We start from the raw sequence: 19,845 nt of genomic DNA, 5'->3' as shown, positions 1-19,845 counted from the left end.
GGATAGAAGGTCACCTTCCTTTGGGGGAAGAGCAGGGATCTATCAAGCAGATTACCTCAGTAGTGCTGATTAGGTAATTCCAGATTAACTGGTTAAAGGTCACATTCCCGGGAAAGGCCGAAAGTACTGATGTTTAGATAGTCTTGATTTGCTGATGTCGGATTCTGCACAAGTGACTCCATTTTGAATCTGTTGTTTCTTTTTTAAACACTTATATTCTGTTCATTTGAAGTTTTAGTAAAGAAAGAACTAAAAGTTTCATAATTACGTATTTTTTTCATAGACTCTAGTATAGAGGATGAAACTAAAAATCCCATGTTTTAAAATTATAGAAGTAGTGAAACCCTGTTGCATAATTCAGGAGGCTTAATTAAGGCTTAGCTGAAGACACAGGCAAAGAAACCCTGTTCGCAACTCTTACAACTGATACTTATCTCTAGAAGTCAATCAGTGCCTTACTGCATGAGGGCTAATATAATAAGTATCAAAATATAAAATGTAGACAAATTCATAGTCATTATCACTTCACAAGAGGTTAACCACAGAGTTCCTCTGAACTGCAAATGTCTTGACACATTTTAAAATAAAGGGCTGTATATACTAATATACTGTTAGTACTGTTGATTTAAATGTAATGGTTAATGACCTGTGTGCTAAAAATGAGTTTAATTAACCATAAAATTGCTCAGTTTTAAACAAAAAAAATAGAAGTGTTGCTAATTGCCTAACTTTACCTACTTTTAAGTAGTTAAGGGCAAAAAGCCTTTGCATAGTTGTTTTGTTTGTTCATTTTTTTGTACAAATACAAAGGTATATGTGACTGCTGAGCACATGAATAGTGTGACTGAGAAACTTTATTTTTTTATGATAAGTTTACATTGAAATAATCATATATGGCAAGTGTCTACCATATTGGACAGCATTACTGTCAAGGACTGTGCTCATCAGGCCTGACTTTGGAGATCTTTCCCAAGAGATAATGAGTTAGTGCTCATGAAAGGTATTTTCTGCTCAGCCCTGAGGCTGGACCTGTACTCCTAGGCCAATACTCAAAAACATCAGGGAGTTGGAGCCTAAAACCTTTTTTTTAAGCTGACTGGAGGAATTCTGAAGTCCGGAGGCATTAGGTATTATATAATCCAAGCCTGGGAAGCACAAACACAGTAACATTTGGGTTTAATCAAAGGGCAGAGCCCCCCTGGGTATTTCCCCCTTGCACTTTTTAGCCTGACAAACATCAGTGCTTTCAAAGTTTGTGAAAGGACTTGTGTATTTATGACTTTTCGACTGATTATGATGTAGGCCCAGACACAGAATTCTTAGTCTTTGCTTACTGTTTTATAGGTCAGTGTATCACAGAGATTTGCCAGGACAGTCTTTTCACAACTGCTCTCAAAGGCTTTTCTGTATGAGTAAAAGCTATTGACCTTAATTCCCCTTATCAAGTGTTTCACCCTGTTCCATGTAGGTTCTCACACAAAGCCGGTAGTGCTGTGTACTCTTGACAATGAACTTCTGTGTAGGTGTTGTCCACCTTGGGGCATGTCTGCCATAAAAGAGACGTAGAGATGGGGAAATTGTTGGGCAGATTCATGTACTATCAATACAGTGAACCATGTGCCAATGTTGTGCTGTTTCTTCTCTTCCAGGAAATTAAGGATTTCATGGCATTGCTTTGACAAGCACTTCCTGTTGTTTTTATACAGATCTCAATGAAGAATAATCTCAAAGGAACATTTGTCACCCCATACCTCTGCTAATGGCCATTAGCTGCTAGCAAATGCTTTTAATGACTGAAAAAAACATCAACTATCCTTGTGCTTGGCCTATTGAAGGCAGTCGAATGAAGGTTTCTTTCAGTTGTTTCCAGAACTCTATTGCTGAAGCACATCTCCTTTTGTTGGGTGAATGAATGTTCAATGAAGCCCTTTCCTGAACCAGCTTAGGAGCTTTAGGCCTCTTAGAGCCTGTGACATGGAAGCTTTGGAAGTGGATGATATCAGCCCGGCCTTGGAAGTTACTGAGGACTTCTTTAGTACTTTTGACAGTAAGCTAGAGAAGGCTGTGCAGCAAGCTGAGGTTTATGGGATTCAGGAAGTCCCCGAATTGGTGGGGCATGAAGTTCTCACTAACATAACAGATAATGGTGCTATCAGAAATGTTGCCTCCCTGGGCAAGGGGGGCCTGATTTGGGACCACTGTAAGAGCAGGCTCTTGGAAACCAAAGCTCAAAATGTCTTCCCTGCCAAAGAACAGTTTATGGTCCAGAAAGGGACAGCTCCAGATAATCTTTCATGGATGGAACAAAAGGAAGCATCGACCTTTAACTTTTTCAACATCTGTCAGCGTCGGAGGGACAGGCCTCGCTCCGTGAATGACTTACTGGATGAGACCTCTACTTTTAAGCCGGGGCATACTCGGTCAAGGTCAGATATTACCCAGGTGGACTGGAGGATAGTCCTCCAAACCATGCCTCTGCAGCAGCAGCCATGTCTTCGAGGCCGTCATTTCACCAGACCAGCTTTTCTGTCATCCTCACCAAATAAGGTCGAAGATGCTCAAGGAAATACTGGTATGTTTTTATATCTGACTGCTATTGAACAATCTTTGACTTTCCTTTGTCTCTCTCTTCCATTTACCTCAGAGGAAGTGTACTCTCCAGTGTCCCTCTCTGGTTTGCTAATTAAGCTCCCTCTTCCATTTGCTTTCACACTTTACCTTAAGCCTCAGTCTTGGTGTCTTCATAAGAAGTGCTGAGTGAAAAGATGACTGTGGTTAATCTCCCTTTTAATCTTATGTGTTAGAATCTGAATAGTCTCCTAATTCATGTAGTATTTGCTTTTGTACAGTTTGATACTGCTTGTTCGCATCAGTACATGTTCATCAGATCACACACTGGGCATAGTCTTGTGCTATGAAGCGTTTAAAGATGCATAAAGATATCATCCCTGCCTTAAAGAACTTCTTGCTTTAGCCAAGGGGATCAGACACAAGCAAACCCTCAAGAATGTACCAGGAGTGAGAGAAACTAATAGTCAACTGAAATATTTGTGAGGGAGCTTTGGTTTTACTTTATATTGTTGGGTTTTACTTTATATTATACTTTCAATGAGCAAGTGACAGTGACTATGAGAGGACAGAAGAAGGAGGAAGACACTGTGCTGGGCTTGTCAGGAAGGGCTTATGACAGTTCATGGAGCTTCAGCTGGACCACAAAAGACACTAAGATGCAGAAAGGGGGTTGCAGTAGAGGACACTCAGTCAGGATTATAGTGGGAATGAAGGTGAGGAGATAAGAGGTGCAGGGGGGAACAGAGGACCCCATGGAGGGTAGCAGGAGGAGAAGGTGGGAGACCTCATGGGGTGGAGCCCTGAATTTCTTTTTTTCTTTGTACTTCATACATGTACATGTGCACATGAATTCTGTGAGGTGTGACAGACCATCTCTTGATTTCCCCAAGCATTTTCTTTTAGCTATCTTAAACGTTTAATAATATTACTATTATTGATTAAATTTGAAACTCCTCGATGAGAATCAAAGTGACACTACCAATCACTCCTACTTTTCCTAGGCATAGTCTCTTTATAAAAGGGCCTCACAATAAGTTTTTCTTAAATCGGCCTTCCTGAAGTGTGCTTTCTCATATTATTAATGAGTTTGTTAGTGGGAAGTGAACCATTCATTCCCTTCTCTCACTGATTTGTGATCAGCTGTTTACTGTCTTCTACTGGTCAGAAAGGGACTGTTTCTTACTCTTTATTTTATCCTCAGTCCCTGACATGGTGCTCTGAACATAGCTTATGCTCAAAAAAAGTTGTTTAAAATGTGAAATGAGGGATCCCTGGGTGGCGCAGCGGTTTAGCGCCTACCTTTGGCCCAGGGCGCGATCCTGGAGACCCGGGATTGAGTCCCACATCGGGCTCCCGGTGCATGGAGCCTGCTTCTCCCTCTGCCTGTGTCTCTGCCTCTCTCTCTCTCTCTCTCTGACTATCATAAATAAATAAAAATTAAAAAAAAAATAAAAATGTGAAATGAGTGTAATCCTGATAAGTGGACAAATTAATAACAGTAACTTCTTTAGCCAGTTTGTGTCTTTCTAGAAAAAAGTTCTACCCTCTTTTCTGAGGCCCTTGTGCCATCATCTAGCATTTCATAACCTGCACATCCTCTCTGTGAAACTCTTTAGCAGCAGTGAAAAATGAAGATTTGCTTTCATCTCAAAGGCTGCACTGAACTATCTTTGTGATAACAGAGAATCAAACAGATATGGTGTATAACGTGGCCCCTCATATTGGCAGAATGTTGGTGCCCTGGCCTTGGAGTATCCAGATACCTCTCAGACTCCCGGGTCGCATAGGTACAGTTAGGATTCCCGTTTGTGGAGGAATGTGACTGCTGCTTGGTGAGCACAAAGCCTGGTGCGATAATTATGCTTTGCTCTTTAGTCTTTGTAAAGCTGGCAGTCCTTTGAAGTAATTTTGCATCCCTCCTCAACTTCTCCCAGTTCCCTAATAGTGTTTCTTTATACAAGATTATTGCTTTGGATTTGAAGATCATTTCTTTCCTAGTTTTGCTTGGGATATATGAGAGCAGAATACATCAAACAGACTAGCAGCCTCCTTGTCACTATCAGAGCCAACACCCAGGCACCCAGCGTGTCTGTTCTCAGGGTAAGAGAGCCCAGGTAGGAAGAGAAGGGAAAAATGGTGACAGTAACAAACGCTGTGCACTATTTTAAGTTTCTTACAAGTAGCAGCTTATTTAATTCATAGAATACTCTGATAATATAGATATTTTTACTGATCCCATTTTGAGGATGATGAAACCTGAGTCACAGAGAGCTTGAGTTATATGTTTAGAGTTCCATAGCTGGTACTACGTGGATCCTTGATTTGAACTTGGGCAGTCTTTCCAGAGTCCACACTTTTAACCACTAAGCTGGAGCTATAAACCCTTTCCTTGGAAGCCAGTAGATCTAGGTCTCCAAAACCCTCTACTTTGAAAGCCTTATTAGCAATCAGGCCCTGTGGGTGTTGAGGATGGGAAGTGGTGTGGAAGAGACAGACCTGGATGATGTCCATCAAACTACAATTAATCCCTCAGGAGATCCCTAACAAGGAGAAAGTGAGTCACACAAAGCAGCCTAGCTAAGTAAGGATTGTTTTTTGAGTTTAACGTATTCACTAAAATATATGGTCAGTGCAGAGCTGGCAACAGTTCTTTGGAGGACCAGTGAGTCCATGAAAGGAAGACTGTAACTTTGCCCTTCATACTTTTGAATTTTGGCTATGTGGAAGAGTTTAAGTGAACTGGCCCCGTGAGTTTGTAACTCTGGGAAGACGGCTTTGGGGTTTTGGTCCATCTTTGGCTGCCTTTTACAGTCTTACTTAGAAGCAAATTTAGAATGCATTCTAGAAATTTCATTGCCTCAGGCAGAGACAGACCCAGGACAGGCTTCATACAAGGGAATGTTGCCAGTGCTAAGTAGATGAAGGGTACTGTCTGTGGGTCCTACTAGGTTGGTGGGTGTGGCTTGAATCCCACTCTGTTAAGACTGTCTGCACTATCTGAGGGTGGGATGACAATGTTGAAAAGGTTAGATCTTAAATCACTGGGAAGCACTAAATCTAAGACAAGATGGAAATAGGCAGATTTTTCCTCTCGGCTTTATTGAAGTATAATTGACCAAGTGGAAAGCATTTAAAGTGTATGTTGTGATGATTTGATATACATATACATAGTGCAAGGATTCCCCCTGTCTAGTTAGCACATCCACCACCACATGTCAGAACAGTTATTTCTAAAAATCCTCAAGACAGGTAGTGGAGACAAAGCTTCTTCATGGTCAGCTCCCATCCTTGCTGCCATGCTGTGGGCAGCTGTAGCAAGGTATGACAAGGAACTAGCCCTGGGGGATGGTCCTAATCCTACAACCAGAACAGCTCATTGTTTGTGCTAGCACTAATCTTAGTTCTGTACAGGCATGCTTTTGATTAATATATGTACTTAACCCTTTCCCTTTTCTATCACTGCCATCCTGTTCTTGTTCAGCCACAGGCAGGAGGGAATTTCCCATAGGATAAGGAAGACAGGATCCTAACATCATAGAATTACAATCCAAATATAAATGCGAATTATAGCAAGAACATAAAAAATCATATGAACATGTGGACACTAGCTATGTTACCGATATGAAAAATAGATCACATACACGTACTTATACCTATAAACATATACACATAGTAGAGGAAGGTGAAGGTGTGTGCAAAGAACACTCAATTAGGACTCAACTATGTAGGTTTGGGAAAATCGCTTGTCAGTTGCCTTTGATTTAAGAATCTAGTGAAGCAGGTTGAATTGTCTCTAAGATCCTCCCAAGTCTAAAATTCTATCATTTTAGGATATATTTGAACTGATCCTGACTCATGGTTGTATGGGAACTAATTAACTATATATAGTCAGACCGATAATGGAAGGTCGTAATGGAAATACGGGTATGGTTGAAATTATTTAAACAGAAGAATTTCTGTGTGCCTTGTAACTAACTCTACTTTTGGGTGAGCTGCTGTGGTTGTAATTTTTAAAATCAATTTTTTCTTTAAAAGAAATCCTTTGCGTTAGCTACGGAGCTCTGAAACTCAACAGACTGTCAGAATCTGACTTACTTTTCTCTCCCTGACTGTGTTCACATTTTCATCTGCTTGGCAAGGGTAGTGGTCAACTGGGCTTTTGTTTCATTTGGTTTCACTCTCTGGTGACCTGGTACCATGTCTATACCTGTATCTTCTTGTTCTCAGTACTTTAGGAGAAGATCTCAAGCAGAGATTTTCTTTAGAGCTAGAAAAACCATGGCAGTATGGTTTCTTTATCTTGAGTTTCATGTTACTCTGTTTTGATTCCCTTTTCCCCCCATCTTTCACTTAAAAAAAAAAAAAGCCAAATTTGGGACTTATACTAAAATGACTACTTTTTCAATTATGATGTTTCTCAGAAGCCTTGGAGCCAATAGAGGTGGGAATATTCCTGCAGGCTTAGAACAAGTGAGGTCACCAGGACATGGTCTCTTGCTGAATTTATGATTCACCCTTTAGCAAGATTAGTCAGTACAAAGAAGTTGCTAAAATAGGTCACAGAAAGATTTTAAATGGTTGTATAGTTTCCACTGGTTACATTATTGAATGTTGGCCTGTGGCAGCTATTGGGAACCCAACATGCCTCATCAACAGCCCAAATCCTAATCCTAATATTTATATATGGGAACTCTGAAAATGAAGTTTCTGAAAATGAAGTTTCTGATTTTTTTTTTTTTGGTTGCTCTGTTGATATAGTTTATCTTTCTTGGCTAAGGAGAACTATAGTTACTGATTTCACAAACTCTTAGAATTACCTTCTTAAAACACAAATCTGTTCATTCCTTTCTGTTCTCAAAAATGAATTATCATTCCCAGTTCTTTACAAAATCAAGTATAAGTTTTATAAAGCACCCAGATATCTTCCTAGCCTTATCGCTCGCACTTTCCATCACTCCACCTATGTGCCATTTTTGAATGTGCCATGTCCTTTCAAGCTCCTGAACTTTTGCTCATGCTGTCTCTCCATCCAGAATGCCTTCCCTAGCTTTTTCACCTTTCAGAATCCACCATTATCTTTCAAGGATTAATCCAAATGCCATGTCTTCCCTCAGACCTTTCTGTATTTTTTTCAATTAAAATTCTTTTTTTCTTTCTTTATATGTTTTCATAGCATATTTTATTCTGCTGTGAATTATAGGTAATTGCTTGTATATCCATCTCCCACATTAGGTTGGAAGGTTTTTGATGCTATAAACAATATCATAGAAAACTTTGTATTGTACCAAGTATGAGCATATGCAAAATGTCTGGTTGAACTCTATGTATTGGTGCTTGGAACCTCAGAACAGTACCATTTTGTTTTGTTTGTTTTCCAGAATGGAAATAGCTTCTCTTTCATTTTTCCTTCCCGATAACTTAAGTTGAATAAAGTTTGTTATTAATACTATCAATAAGAGCTATCATTTAATGAGAGTTAACTTTATGCTCAGCTGTGTGCTAAGACAAGTCTATTATCTTATTCAATATTCATAATAGTGTAATATGACAGATGATGTTGTTCTGATTTTACAAATGAGGAAACTGAGTCTTAGAGAAGTTGACCTCATCCAAGGCCATGCAGTAGTATGTGGTGAGACTAGGATTTTAAACCAGGCCTGACATCAGAGGCCACACATAACTACTCAATAATGCTGTCTTTCAAGCCTGGGGAAGTTTCATTCCCTCTACCACAAATAAATACAGTATGATCTAGATTCCAAGTTTGGAGGTTAGAGTTCTCTCAACTTGTATACTTTGTGGTATAATCTTGGCCAAGTCATTTTGCTTCCTGGGATCTCTTTCCAAATCTGTCAAATTAGTTAAGAATATTTTCAGAGGCAATTACCAACATACCCAACTAAAAGTGGCATAAGTAATAAGGTCATTTACCATCTTATGTTTTCATCTATGTAACAGGTAGCTGTGGAACACTTAGTGAATATCAAGCACTCTATGCAGTAAGCACTTAAGAAGTCCAGATGTAGGCAGTCCCTGGCTCATCAAGAATCTAGACACTTTCCATCTTTTTGCTCTGCTTCTCAGTATCTTGGTAATGTCTCTTCTTTTCTTTCATTGGTACAAGATAGCTACAGCAGTCCCAAAAGTCATTTTCTTATATACCAACAGCCAAAGTCAAGAAGGAAAAGCCAGAGCACCTCCTCTGGGTCTCTTTCCCAGTGGTCCCTAATACTACCTTCTCGGTAGCTAAAGTCACTCTCCTAAAGCAGTGTCTGGCAAGGGAAAATAGCATTTCTGTGATTGGATTAAGCATATCTTGTTTCTTTAGGGTTCTGTTGGTAAAGAAGCAGGAGGACATGTAATGAGGTAAACAATGGACAAAGTTGTACCTCAGATGAGACTGGGCTAAAGAGTCCCTTCTGACTTTAAATTTCTATGATTCTAATGTGTTACCCAAAGACACTGAAAATGATATTTACCTTAAAATCTGCTGGTCTTAAAAAAAAAAATCTGCTGGCCTAAGTATGTATGTTATATTATTTTATAATCTTTTATACTTAAGTCCTATAGAATTCCTACAGAAACAGTGAAAAGCCCACCATGGCGATAAATGGTCATAGCTTGGAAGTTGGTTTGGAATTGTTTTCTGGGTCACAAAATTCTTTTTTTTTTTTTTTTAAGATTTTATTTATTCATGAGAGACACACACAGAGAGGCAGAGACACAGGCAGAGGAAGAAGCAGGCTTCATGCAGGGAGCCCAACGTGGGACTCGATTCTGGGTCTCCAGGATCAGGCCCTGGGCTGAAGGCAGTGCCAAACTGCTGAGCCACCCTGGCTGCCCACAAAATTCTTAAAGACTAGGGATTACCCTTGTCACAGAAGGCAGAAAGCCTCTGCATTTAAGAAGTTGGGTCAGTGATCTCCTAGTGGGAGTCACTTAGAAGTGAAATTGACCAGGACTGTGGACTAATGCTCTATCACTGTTGCCCATAGCGAAGGACTTAGATGGAGAAGATCCCTAAGTTGTTATATCTGTCCAGCTAATATGTAGCCAGATAAATTACAGCCTACACAGATAATATGTCTTTTCCCCTAGGTTTATTATGAAGGGAGAGCCAATGGGATAGTCTACTTTACCCATAAAGACAGGTCTCCAAAGTAGCTCTCAGAAAAGACATTACTTGAGTCTATTTCATTTCTGCCAGAATTAGTTTATTAACAAGTATCTGTGAGCCACTGCTGAGTGTTGGCCTCAGGAGCATATTTCATATGTTCAAGACACAGCCTCTCTTTGGTTCCTGTAGTATTAATCTCTTCATATTCTTTTCTATGGACATTTGTGGCAGTGTCATGATTAATGTGAATCCTGTTAATGTCACTTCTCTTGTGTGCCTCTAATGAGGAGAACAAAACCCTAAAATTATTTAAAACTTTCTCCCCTAGTTTCTGGCTTAAACAGTTGGATACTATAACATGAAACAAATAGACTTGAAAAACCATGTTTTGTTAACTAGGAATATAAAGAAAAGAGACATGATTGTAATCTAGAATGTCAGAAAGTCTTCATTGAGGAAAGGATGCTTCACCTGGGTTTAGAGGGTTGAGCACAAGATCAACTGAACACAGCGTGTGTGTGAGATGTCCGGGAGGCTAAGTCAAACAGGGCTGCATTTTGGGGGTGTTGTAGTCTGAGGTCATGGAGGACATTCAAAACCAAACAGATAGACTTCATGTGATATGTTTAGCACAGAAACACTTGAGAATTACTTGAAAGTCAAGGTTAAAAAGATGTTTTATAAAAAGTATATAAGTCAGCATGATTGAGGGGTAATGGGGGTAGGTACTATGGAACCTCCTCTCCTGTAGCTTTTCTGTCTTTGTAAAGGGATATCAGTTATGTTAACACCCTTAGCCTTTTTCCTTCACTTTGCATACTCCACCCCCAGGGAGGAGCAACTTATAGGCAAGTTTAGAAGAGGAACTAGATGTAGATAACTCATCCTCTCTCACAGGAAGCCCTAATTCTGGTCTGTTCCTTCACACTTCCTCCTCCATCCATCAGCCTTTCGTGGGCAGTCCCTCAGTGAAACATTGTGCTGGCAAAATGACACTCCATTTTCTAGGAGCCCTAGGGGGAGCCTGTGGTGATCAGTACTGCTTGTGACTCAGAGGTGAGTATGTTTGGTAGGAGGACACCTAAGCCACATCCTCCAACTGGCTGATGTTTTGATCTCCATGTGTCTGACAATGCCTATCAGTCTCAGTTGGTTTAAAACTTGGGTGAGTAAAGGGATGCTATTTATTGGCTCCCATCAGGCCCCCTCAGAATATAGGATGGATTGGTAGATGGAAGCAATGGAAGAGATTTGAAACTAATTAGACTACTCTGCCAGTTATCACGCTGTGAAGCGATTAAGGTCTCAACTTAGGGTGGCTGTGACCAAAGAGAAAGTGAGACTTGTGAAAGGAAAAAGAAGGGCTCTAATTAGGCCATAGATCTGTTGACAGGATCTGTGTCTGATTCATTTGGTTTTCACAGATTCTAGCAGAGTCCTTTGTACATGCGTTCAACAAATATTTATAGGGCCAGCCACTTAGCACACCGGAGTGAGAGAGATATCCAGGCCCCAGCCCTCAAGGAGAAGGAGAGAGTTCTCTGAGGGAAATAAAGCAAGGTATAAGACAGGGAACTCTTTAAGGTGGTAAAGGGTGTTCTAGCTGAGGGGAAAAAAAGTGAGGGAGGCATGTAAGTCAGTGGGGCTGAGGAGAGAAGTTCCAAATGGAGGCTAGAGCAACCTCCGAATTCCTAAGGCTGGCCTGCACTCAACTTGTTCACAGAACATAAAAGAATGTGGCTGGAATGAGAGAAGGGATGTGAAATGATGTGAGATGAGGTCAGAGGCAGTAGTCAGAAGCCAGATTGTGTGGAACGGGACGTGGAGGCAATGTGAGAATTTGGCGTCTGAAGGAAGGAGACCAGTTGAGGCGGATGAGAGGTAGGATCAAGTGAATGCTTTTTTAATAGATATGACAAACCTTAGGGTATTGGAAAACAGAAGGGAAAGAGATTAGTGGAGGGATAATGTTAAGATGTTGCAGAGGAAGGGATTCTGAAGAAGTAGGAAGGAATTAGGCACAGAGTAGAGGTGGAAGAGTTAGCTCTAACAAGGAGGAAAGAAGACTCCTTTGAGGCCAGACGACCAAAATAAGAAATATCTGTTGAATACTCACAATGTATTAGGCATTGTTCTAAGAACTACTCATTTCTTTCCCACAACAGTACCGTGAGGTAGGTGCTGTTATTACAGCCATCTTAAAGATGATGAAACTGAGACTCAGGTTAAGTAATTTGCCCCGGGTCACACAGCCAGTAAGGGCAGAATTATTATTTCAATTTAGGCTCATTGGCTTCAGCACCTATGGCCTTAACCACTGTGTGCTGTAGCATTTGCACAGGACATTAGCTATTGCAACATTGACATGAAGCCAAGCATAATACATATAAAGGAGCTCCCTGCAGTGCACAAAATGAGGCAGTGGGATTAGGTGTTTGGAAAGAATAAAGGAAGTGTGGAAAAACTGTTGTGGGGATTGTGTTTGGGATCGACTGAAATCAAAGAATGAGTTGTCAAGACTAAAAGATGTGATAGAAATTGAGCAACATGAGTTTCTGGTTGGTATTATGGTCTGAATATTTATGTCACTCCCAAAGTTCATATATTGAACTCCTGTCTCCTAAAGTGATTGTATTAGGAGATACGGACTTTGGGAGGTACACACATCACAAGGCTGGAGCCCTCATCAATGGTATCAGTGCTCTTATTTACAAGAGACTCAAAGAGCTTCCTAGCCCCTTCCACCACAGGAGAAATGTAACATACCTGCCAGACTTTGAAAGGCAGTCCTTTTAGGCTTGTCTTAGATAGTGTCACACTGAAATATTATGATTAGTCTCCATTCACTCTCCACCTTGGCTTCCTTTCACATTTATTAATCTTGTTATAAGAATTTAAATGTTTCCTTTAAATTTGGCTAGATAACTTTGATTTGGAATATTGGCATCACATTGGGCTTTTGAGTTCTTTGAAAACATTGCAATGTTGCTCTTTGACTTTCATTCTATTGCCTGATCTTCAGAATCTATTTTTGTGACTTCATTCATTATGCTTGACTCAGGCAGTCCAGATTTTCTTGGTAAACTAGATTACTGAAATGTTTCTTTCATATATTTGATTTGGGATATAATGGTTTTTAAAAAGATAAAATTGCATAAAATAATAAACATGAAAGTAAGTAACTTCAATAATTATATAAATATAATATACCTCGAATTATTGTGTATATTATTGCATATATAACACGTCTGAAGGTTTCATATCAAACAGTATACAGTCTGGACAGGAGGATTGTGGATGCTGGGATATGGAGGCAAAAACTTTTTGTTGTTGCTTTTTACATTTCTTTCTGATATTTTGAATAATATTATTATATAACTGAATATGTATGTGATAAATGTGAAATAGTATCTGAAATCTGAGTCATCAGAGTAGTCTAGCCATAGAGTTTAGGGGTTCAGAGGACAACAGTTATTTTCAACTAGAGGGGATGAAGAAGTTCTTCAGGAATAGGTGAGATTTTTGTACTAGGCCTCATGTGTGAGGAAAATATGCACAAGCAGAGGCGAGGGGAGATCTGGGCAGAAAGGTCAATGAGAGAACATGCACAAAGGTTGGGAGGGGTGGGGGGTAGAAACAGCATCAGGTCACCTGGCTGATATATGGGGCAGTGGAGAAAAGTGCTTGCATTGTATGAAAGGTCAGTGGGGAAAGTTATTATGGAGGGATCAGACTAACATCTTCTAAACTCCCTAATCAATCTAAAGACCCTTGGAAGTGGGACAACCACCTGTTACATATTCTTGCCCAAAAAAAGACCCCCAAAATAAAAAACTAAATTAACCTCAAGATCTAAATTGCAATTGACAGAAACATGGGAAACAGAGGAACATTCAAATAATACCATGAGCTTACACTCAGCCAAGTCCAGAATGTGAGAAGTTCTACAGGACAAATGAACTCATTTTTCAATAAATACGTGGCATGAAAGAAAAAGGAGAAAGAACTGTTATAGATTTAAAGAGACTTAAAAGATGTATCAGCCAAATCAATGTGTGAAATGAAGTTGAACAAGTCATCTGTGTAAAATAATTTTTTGAGATAATCTGGGGAAATCAGATACAGACTAGGTATTAGATGAGGAATTACTCATGTTGAGTGTGAAAATTGTGTGTGTATTAAAGTTTTATCTGTCAGATTAGAGATACCCCTGAAGTAGTTAGAGTAGAAATGATAAAGTGTTAGCAATATGCTTTCAAATATTGCAGCCAAAACAACCAATAAAAAGCCAGAGTCAGAGAGGGGCGGGAGGTAGGAAACAAGAATAACGGAGACTTGATTTTTGCAGCTGAAGGATCAGTCCCTGGGTGTTTGTTTTACTCTTTTACATGCTTTGGAGTGTGTTTGAAATTTTCCATAATAAAATGTCTTAAGGAGTTTGATCTTTACTGGATAACACTAGGGAACTTGTGAAGGGTTTTGGGCTGGGAAAGGGGGTGTGGGAAGGGCTGTGAGTGACCCTGGTAACAGCACGTGAGATGGCCCGGGAGGAAAGAGGACTAGAGGTGGGAGCCCATCTGGACCTGGATTAGGTCTTAAAGGTACAGCTTTCCAGTTATAAAATAAAAAGTCATGGGGATGTAATGTACAGCATGGCAACTACAGTTAATAATACTGTATTGAATATTTGGAAGTTGCTAAGAGAATACACCTTAAAAGTTCTCATCACGGGGATCCCTGGGTGGCTCAGCGGTTCAGTACCTGCCTTCGGCCCAGAGCCTGATCCTGGAGTCCTGGTATCAAGTCCCACGTGGGGCTCCCTGCATGGAGCCTGCTTCTCCCTCTGCCTGTCTCTCTGCCACTCTCACTCTCTCTTGTGTGTGTTTATCATGAATAAATAAATAAAATCTTAAAAAAAAAGTTCTCATTACAAGAAAAAAATGCTTTGTAGTTATGTATGCTGATGGGTGTGAACTAGACTTCCTGTGGTGATGATTTCAAATTATATGCAGATATCAAATCATTACATTTGTATACATTTGTATACTTAAAACTAATATAATGTTATATGACAATTGTACCACAATAGGAAAAAAAAAAAAAAAAAAAACCAGACCTCGATTAAGGTGGTGGCCATGAGAAAGGAAACTTTTCTGAGAACAGATAGAGGAAACAATAGCAAAAGAGGAACTCTGGCAGATTGGCCGTACCAAAGTGGCAGTACACATGACGGGGAAAGTTCCCTTCTTCCTCTTCAGTAAATAGCAGTCATTGTCCCTAAGCCATGGCACTGACATTACAGGACTTGGAGAAGAGGAAGAAGGAGAAGAGGAAGAAGAAGACCTGCAGAGGAACTGAACCAGGTCTTCATATTAGTCAAAGTAGAAAGCAATGGGGAAATGAAGAATTCAAGGGGGGTGGTTTCCCTCTTTTTCACAAGGGATTACTCGTGATTTTGAAATTTTTGGGTATAGTGATTCATTTTGATCATCCTTTCCTGTTTTGTTGAGGAAATGGTCATAATCTTTGTCAGTGGTCTCTTCTGAATCATTTATGATATTGGTTAAATAGATTTTATATTACTCATTTGTGAAACTGAACACTTTACAATAATGGTGTGAGGTTAATTAAATGAACTGAAATGATATGGTCTAGGGATATAAAAATTGAGCTGTAAATTAATGATGAACTATAAATTACTGATTTGTCAGTAGCGCAAATATTAAAAACAAACTTTAGATAGAAATAGAAAGTTGGGCAGCCCGGGTGGCTCAGCGGTTTAGTGCCGCCTTCAGCCCAGGGCATGATCCTGGAGACCTGGGATCAAGTCCCATGTCGGGCTTGCTGCATGGAGCCTGCTTCTCCCTCTGCCTGTGTCTCTGCCTCTCTCTCTCCCTCCCTCTCTCTCTCTCTCTCTCTGTCTCTCATAAATAAATAAAACCTTAAAAATTTTAAGAAATAGAAAGTAGCCTTTGTTAGAGACTAAAGAGAAATGGTAGTTGTTGAGCTCTCTGGAACTCAAAGACCATTAATACTTCATACAGGAAATATAGTAAGATCTGGTATAGTAAGACCCTCCAGAGAGGAATATGCACACTACAGGATAGCTTTCTGATCACGTATGCTCTTCTTCTTGATCTTTTTCAAGAAATTAATGGTACAACTACAGCCTATAAGTATGGGTAATTTCCTATTATCAACACCAGTCTCTTCTGGCTCAATTTAACATACCTATTTAGGGAGGGCCAAGCCAGGTGGGGGCAAAATCTGGAAACACAGTGCATTCTCTACCCTTACTCTACATAAAGAAAGTGAGGGGACCTTTGAACCACCTAGGCAGGACTTCTCACTCTGTCCACCCAAGCTGCCATCTACCATCCTGGCTTGGACAGTCACAAAGAGATGAGTTTTTAGTTGAGTTTGCTGCTGGCTTAGGCCCAATTAAAGTAGAATTTCTAATTCATGCTAGCTGTTGTAAAAAGCTCTAAGGGAGGAAAGAAGAGAAAAATTCCTAGCTAAAAACGAGAAAGGTGGTTTTTATTTTACTAAGGGATACATAGCTGAGCCACTGGGTCACAGGACAGATGGGGATGGAGGGATACATGGTTAGAAGTCTTATTATGGAAAATAGTGAACTACCATCAGAGCTTGATGAAAATGAGAGGGGGAGAGGTAGCAGCAGTGTTTCTAACAGCACTACCTCCCTTATTGCATTATCAGAAAAGATAGATAACTGAGAATAGGCATCCATTATCTCTCTCTACAAAGGGATTAGTGTAGGTTGCAAGAAATTAATGGCTTTTGAGTTATCACAGAAATACTAATGAATGTCAGGACTGGAGATGTAAAGTAGGTAAAATTGGCTTTTCTCTGTCTCATTTCTCTCTTTTTCTCTTTTAGTTTGCTATTTTAAGATCTAGATCTATGTTACCTTTTTTTTTTTCTTCAGCCAAGATCAGAAATCATACACTTTGGGAGTGCGATATGTCTTCTTTAGGGAATGACTCAATTAGTTTGTGACTGTCTCTGATGTATCTTAGCAAAGAAACTGAGAAAGGATGAAATGAAAATCTCTGCCAGAGAGAGGTTTTGCCTTTTGCATGGATATCATTTTCACGCCTGATAAAAAGTATAAGGAAGTCTCCCAAATGATAGTCTCCTTCTATTAAAGTACTGAACTTGTATACATTGCAGCTAATCATTGATTAAAGATGGCATGACCAGATAAACTAGTGAAACGGGGAGGGAAAAAAATTATACCTATTATATGTTGGGTATTGTGCTAGGAGCTATATTTCTCATTCAACAAGTACTTTTTAAGAGCCTACTATGTACTAGGCATTGCATTATGTGCTGTGATAGAAGGATGACAAGACAGACCTCTTCTCTGTCCTCGGTGGAGCTTACAGTCCAATGGGAAGGACAGACTTTTAAAAAAAAAATTCAAAATTTATTTTATTTACTCAGATATTGAAATAAACTATTATAATATAGCTTGACAACCCATCAGACAGGAATAATAGGAATACTACCAGTTACTGACCCAGGGCCGTGTCTTTGCAGGTGAGGGATTGCGGGAGTCAGGACAGACTCTGTTCCTGGAAGAGAGGATGGCTAAGTGAAGGGTAAATGTGTGGTAGCTGGTGGAAGCAGTGGGAAGGAACATTGTAAGCAGAAGGAACAGTACAAGAGCATCCAGGCTCAAGAGGTGTGAGAGAACTGCTATGTAACCAGAGACCTAAAACCAGCTAGTTGAGTCAAGCCTGGGGAAGTGATTAGAAGACAGAAGGCTCATGAACTGGCCTTGAAGACTATTGGGGGAGGTCTGAGAAGCAGGAGTCTATCAGTAGCACACTTCATGCTCTCTCCATTGACTCTTCCTGGCTTTCCTAACCCAAAGAAAGGTAAGAGTATTAGCAAGGAGTTAGGTCAAGTGATAGGAATATTCTCTCTCATGTATTTGGTACTCTGTAGAATGTTACCTAGAAAACATGAATCCTGGGGAAGTGCAGGTGTTTTGTGGGCTCAAGGGGGATAATCCAAGTTATTCCAGTATTTCTGTTTTCCACTCAGGCCTCTGCATGTCACACTGACATTGCAAACCACCCACCTCTTACGCTCATGATTCTACCCTTGTGAAGTTCTTTAGACCTGAAATATCCCCCCAATAACATCTTGTCATTTGTACTATCTTGGAACAGTACTGCTTCTACTGTGTTTGCTTTGAACCAGAAAGATCTGATCTCTTTGGTTCCTTGCATCTGCCTTTTCATCTCATTGAGTTCACTCATATGCATAAATTAATATACATTGATTCTCTCGTCTTGTTGTTTTTTCTTTCTAGAACACAAGCAGGCATTCCCAAACATTCTGAAGAAGGGGTACCTGGAGATTAGGAAGGACCATGACAGTTACTGGCAAAGCTGTTACGCAGAACTTTCACCCTACAACTTATACTTCTACAGCCTTGACAGCAGTGGCAATCAAGCCCTCTATGCCACCTACCAGCTTTCACACTTCCAGAGCATATCTGTTTTGGGCAACCTGGAGGCCAGGCTGGTGGATACCGTTCTGTATGACAACACCCAGCTGCAGTTAAAGGCAGAGTCACCATGGGAGGCTTTGGACTGGGGGCAGAAGCTTTGGGAAGTTGTGCACGCCGCTATGCCTGGTTACGTGGGACGGCAGGACGAGTTGGCAAACTCACCAGGGCTTGGTCATCACGTTGACTGTACACAGAATCATTGTTTACAGAAGAAATCCAGTGAGCTGTTCCCGCCATCACCTGTCTTGGATAGCCTCAAACAATACCAAAACATCATCAAATCAGGGATGCTGTACAGGCTAACTGTCCAAAACAACTGGAAGGCATTTACTTTTGTGCTGAGCAGGGCCTACCTTATGGCTTTTCAACCTGGCAAGCTAGACGAGGATCCCCTGCTAAGCTACAATGTGGACGTGTGTTTGGCTGTCCAAATGGACAACCTGGACGACTGTGACTCTTGCTTTCAAGTCATTTTCCCCCAAGATGTCCTCCGCCTTCGTGCTGAGACCCGGCAGAGGGCCGAGGAGTGGATGGAGGCTCTGAGAACAGCAGCCAACGCAGCGAGAAGTTCAGAGCAAAACCTGCAGGTCACCCTGAGGAGCAAACCCAAGGATCAGATGGGTGGGCACGAACTCAGGAAGAACAAACGTCAGTCTGTGACCACCAGCTTCCTCAGCATTCTGACAACTTTGTCTTTGGAACGAGGACTCACTGCTCAGAGTTTCAAATGTGCAGGTATGAAGCGAATTTTTAGTCTAAAGCTTATTAAAGACCAATCCTGAATCCTACAATTGGAATTCACTTTAAAAATCCCTCAGTGGGCCAGTGACAGCTACCTCTTGTTTCAAAAGCATCTCTCCTTCAAGGAGTTCGCTACATCAAAACATCTGTCTTCATGCCATGCTGGTGAAGTAAGCAGAAGCAGATAGGATATACCCCACTGAGTCAAAATGACTTAGCTAAAGCATAACCAGACTAGAATTTAGGTTTCTTTTGTCTGCTGCGATTCCATTTCCTCTGTCTTCTTAAGAAGGTCACTGGGAATGTGGATGTCACAAATTGTCTCAAAAGAGACATTCACACCCAAAGTTGACTGCTAAGACACTTCTTAGGGAAGAAAAATGTCCATAGTCAGTAACTGTCATTGATCATGACCTTGTCAAATCCTGTTAAGGTAGAATCTAGAAAGTCAGCCTTGACAGAAAATCTGGAGGTGGCTAACAGCAGGGTGGATGATGATTCAGCAGATGACCTCTGAGTCACAGTGGGCCTGTGCTTCATCCCCGGGGAAACTGGGGCTTCTGGAACTGCTGTGGAAGGGTGAGGCGCAAAGTAGAGTTCAAGGCCGATCCTCTGTCATTTCTTCAAACCCTGTTACTGCTTCTCCGCCCTACTTCCCATTCCTTGCACTTTCCCCCAACCAGTACTCCAGGCAGAATAGAACCCTCACTAAACCAAATCTATATATCTACTATAAACTAAATCCAGTTTATTTCCCTTTCACTAAACCCCACAATACAGGACAAGAAATTTATCCTGAAGGTAAATTTACCATGAAGGTCATTTAATTGGAAACCTGATTTGGAAGATTCTAATTCAAGCATATCAGATT

At 40.5% G+C, this 19,845-nt stretch overlaps 1 protein-coding gene across 4 annotated transcripts in view; it reads left to right on the top strand.

The window, feature by feature from the left end:
* Window positions 1-19,845, top strand: part of PLEKHM3 (pleckstrin homology domain containing M3) — a 173,666-nt gene that overhangs the window by 20,604 nt on the left and 133,217 nt on the right. For 3 of the 4 annotated variants that reach the window (XM_055345359.1, XM_055345360.1, XM_055345362.1), the window contains exons 2-3: window positions 1,650-2,572; window positions 18,033-18,968. In XM_055345359.1, coding sequence (XP_055201334.1) covers window positions 1,975-2,572; window positions 18,033-18,968 — 1,534 coding nt within the window. In that variant the 5' untranslated portion in view covers window positions 1,650-1,974. The remainder of the gene's footprint in view (window positions 1-1,649; window positions 2,573-18,032; window positions 18,969-19,845) is intronic. The other variant, XM_055345361.1, reaches the window with a different exon arrangement.

This window comes from Nyctereutes procyonoides, unplaced genomic scaffold, assembly GCF_905146905.1.
Source record: "Nyctereutes procyonoides isolate TBG_1078 unplaced genomic scaffold, NYPRO_anot_genome, whole genome shotgun sequence".
Lineage (NCBI taxonomy): Eukaryota > Metazoa > Chordata > Mammalia > Carnivora > Canidae > Nyctereutes > Nyctereutes procyonoides.
The sequence above is the reverse complement of the archived record's forward strand: the minus strand, read 5'-3'. Positions and strand labels throughout refer to the sequence as shown.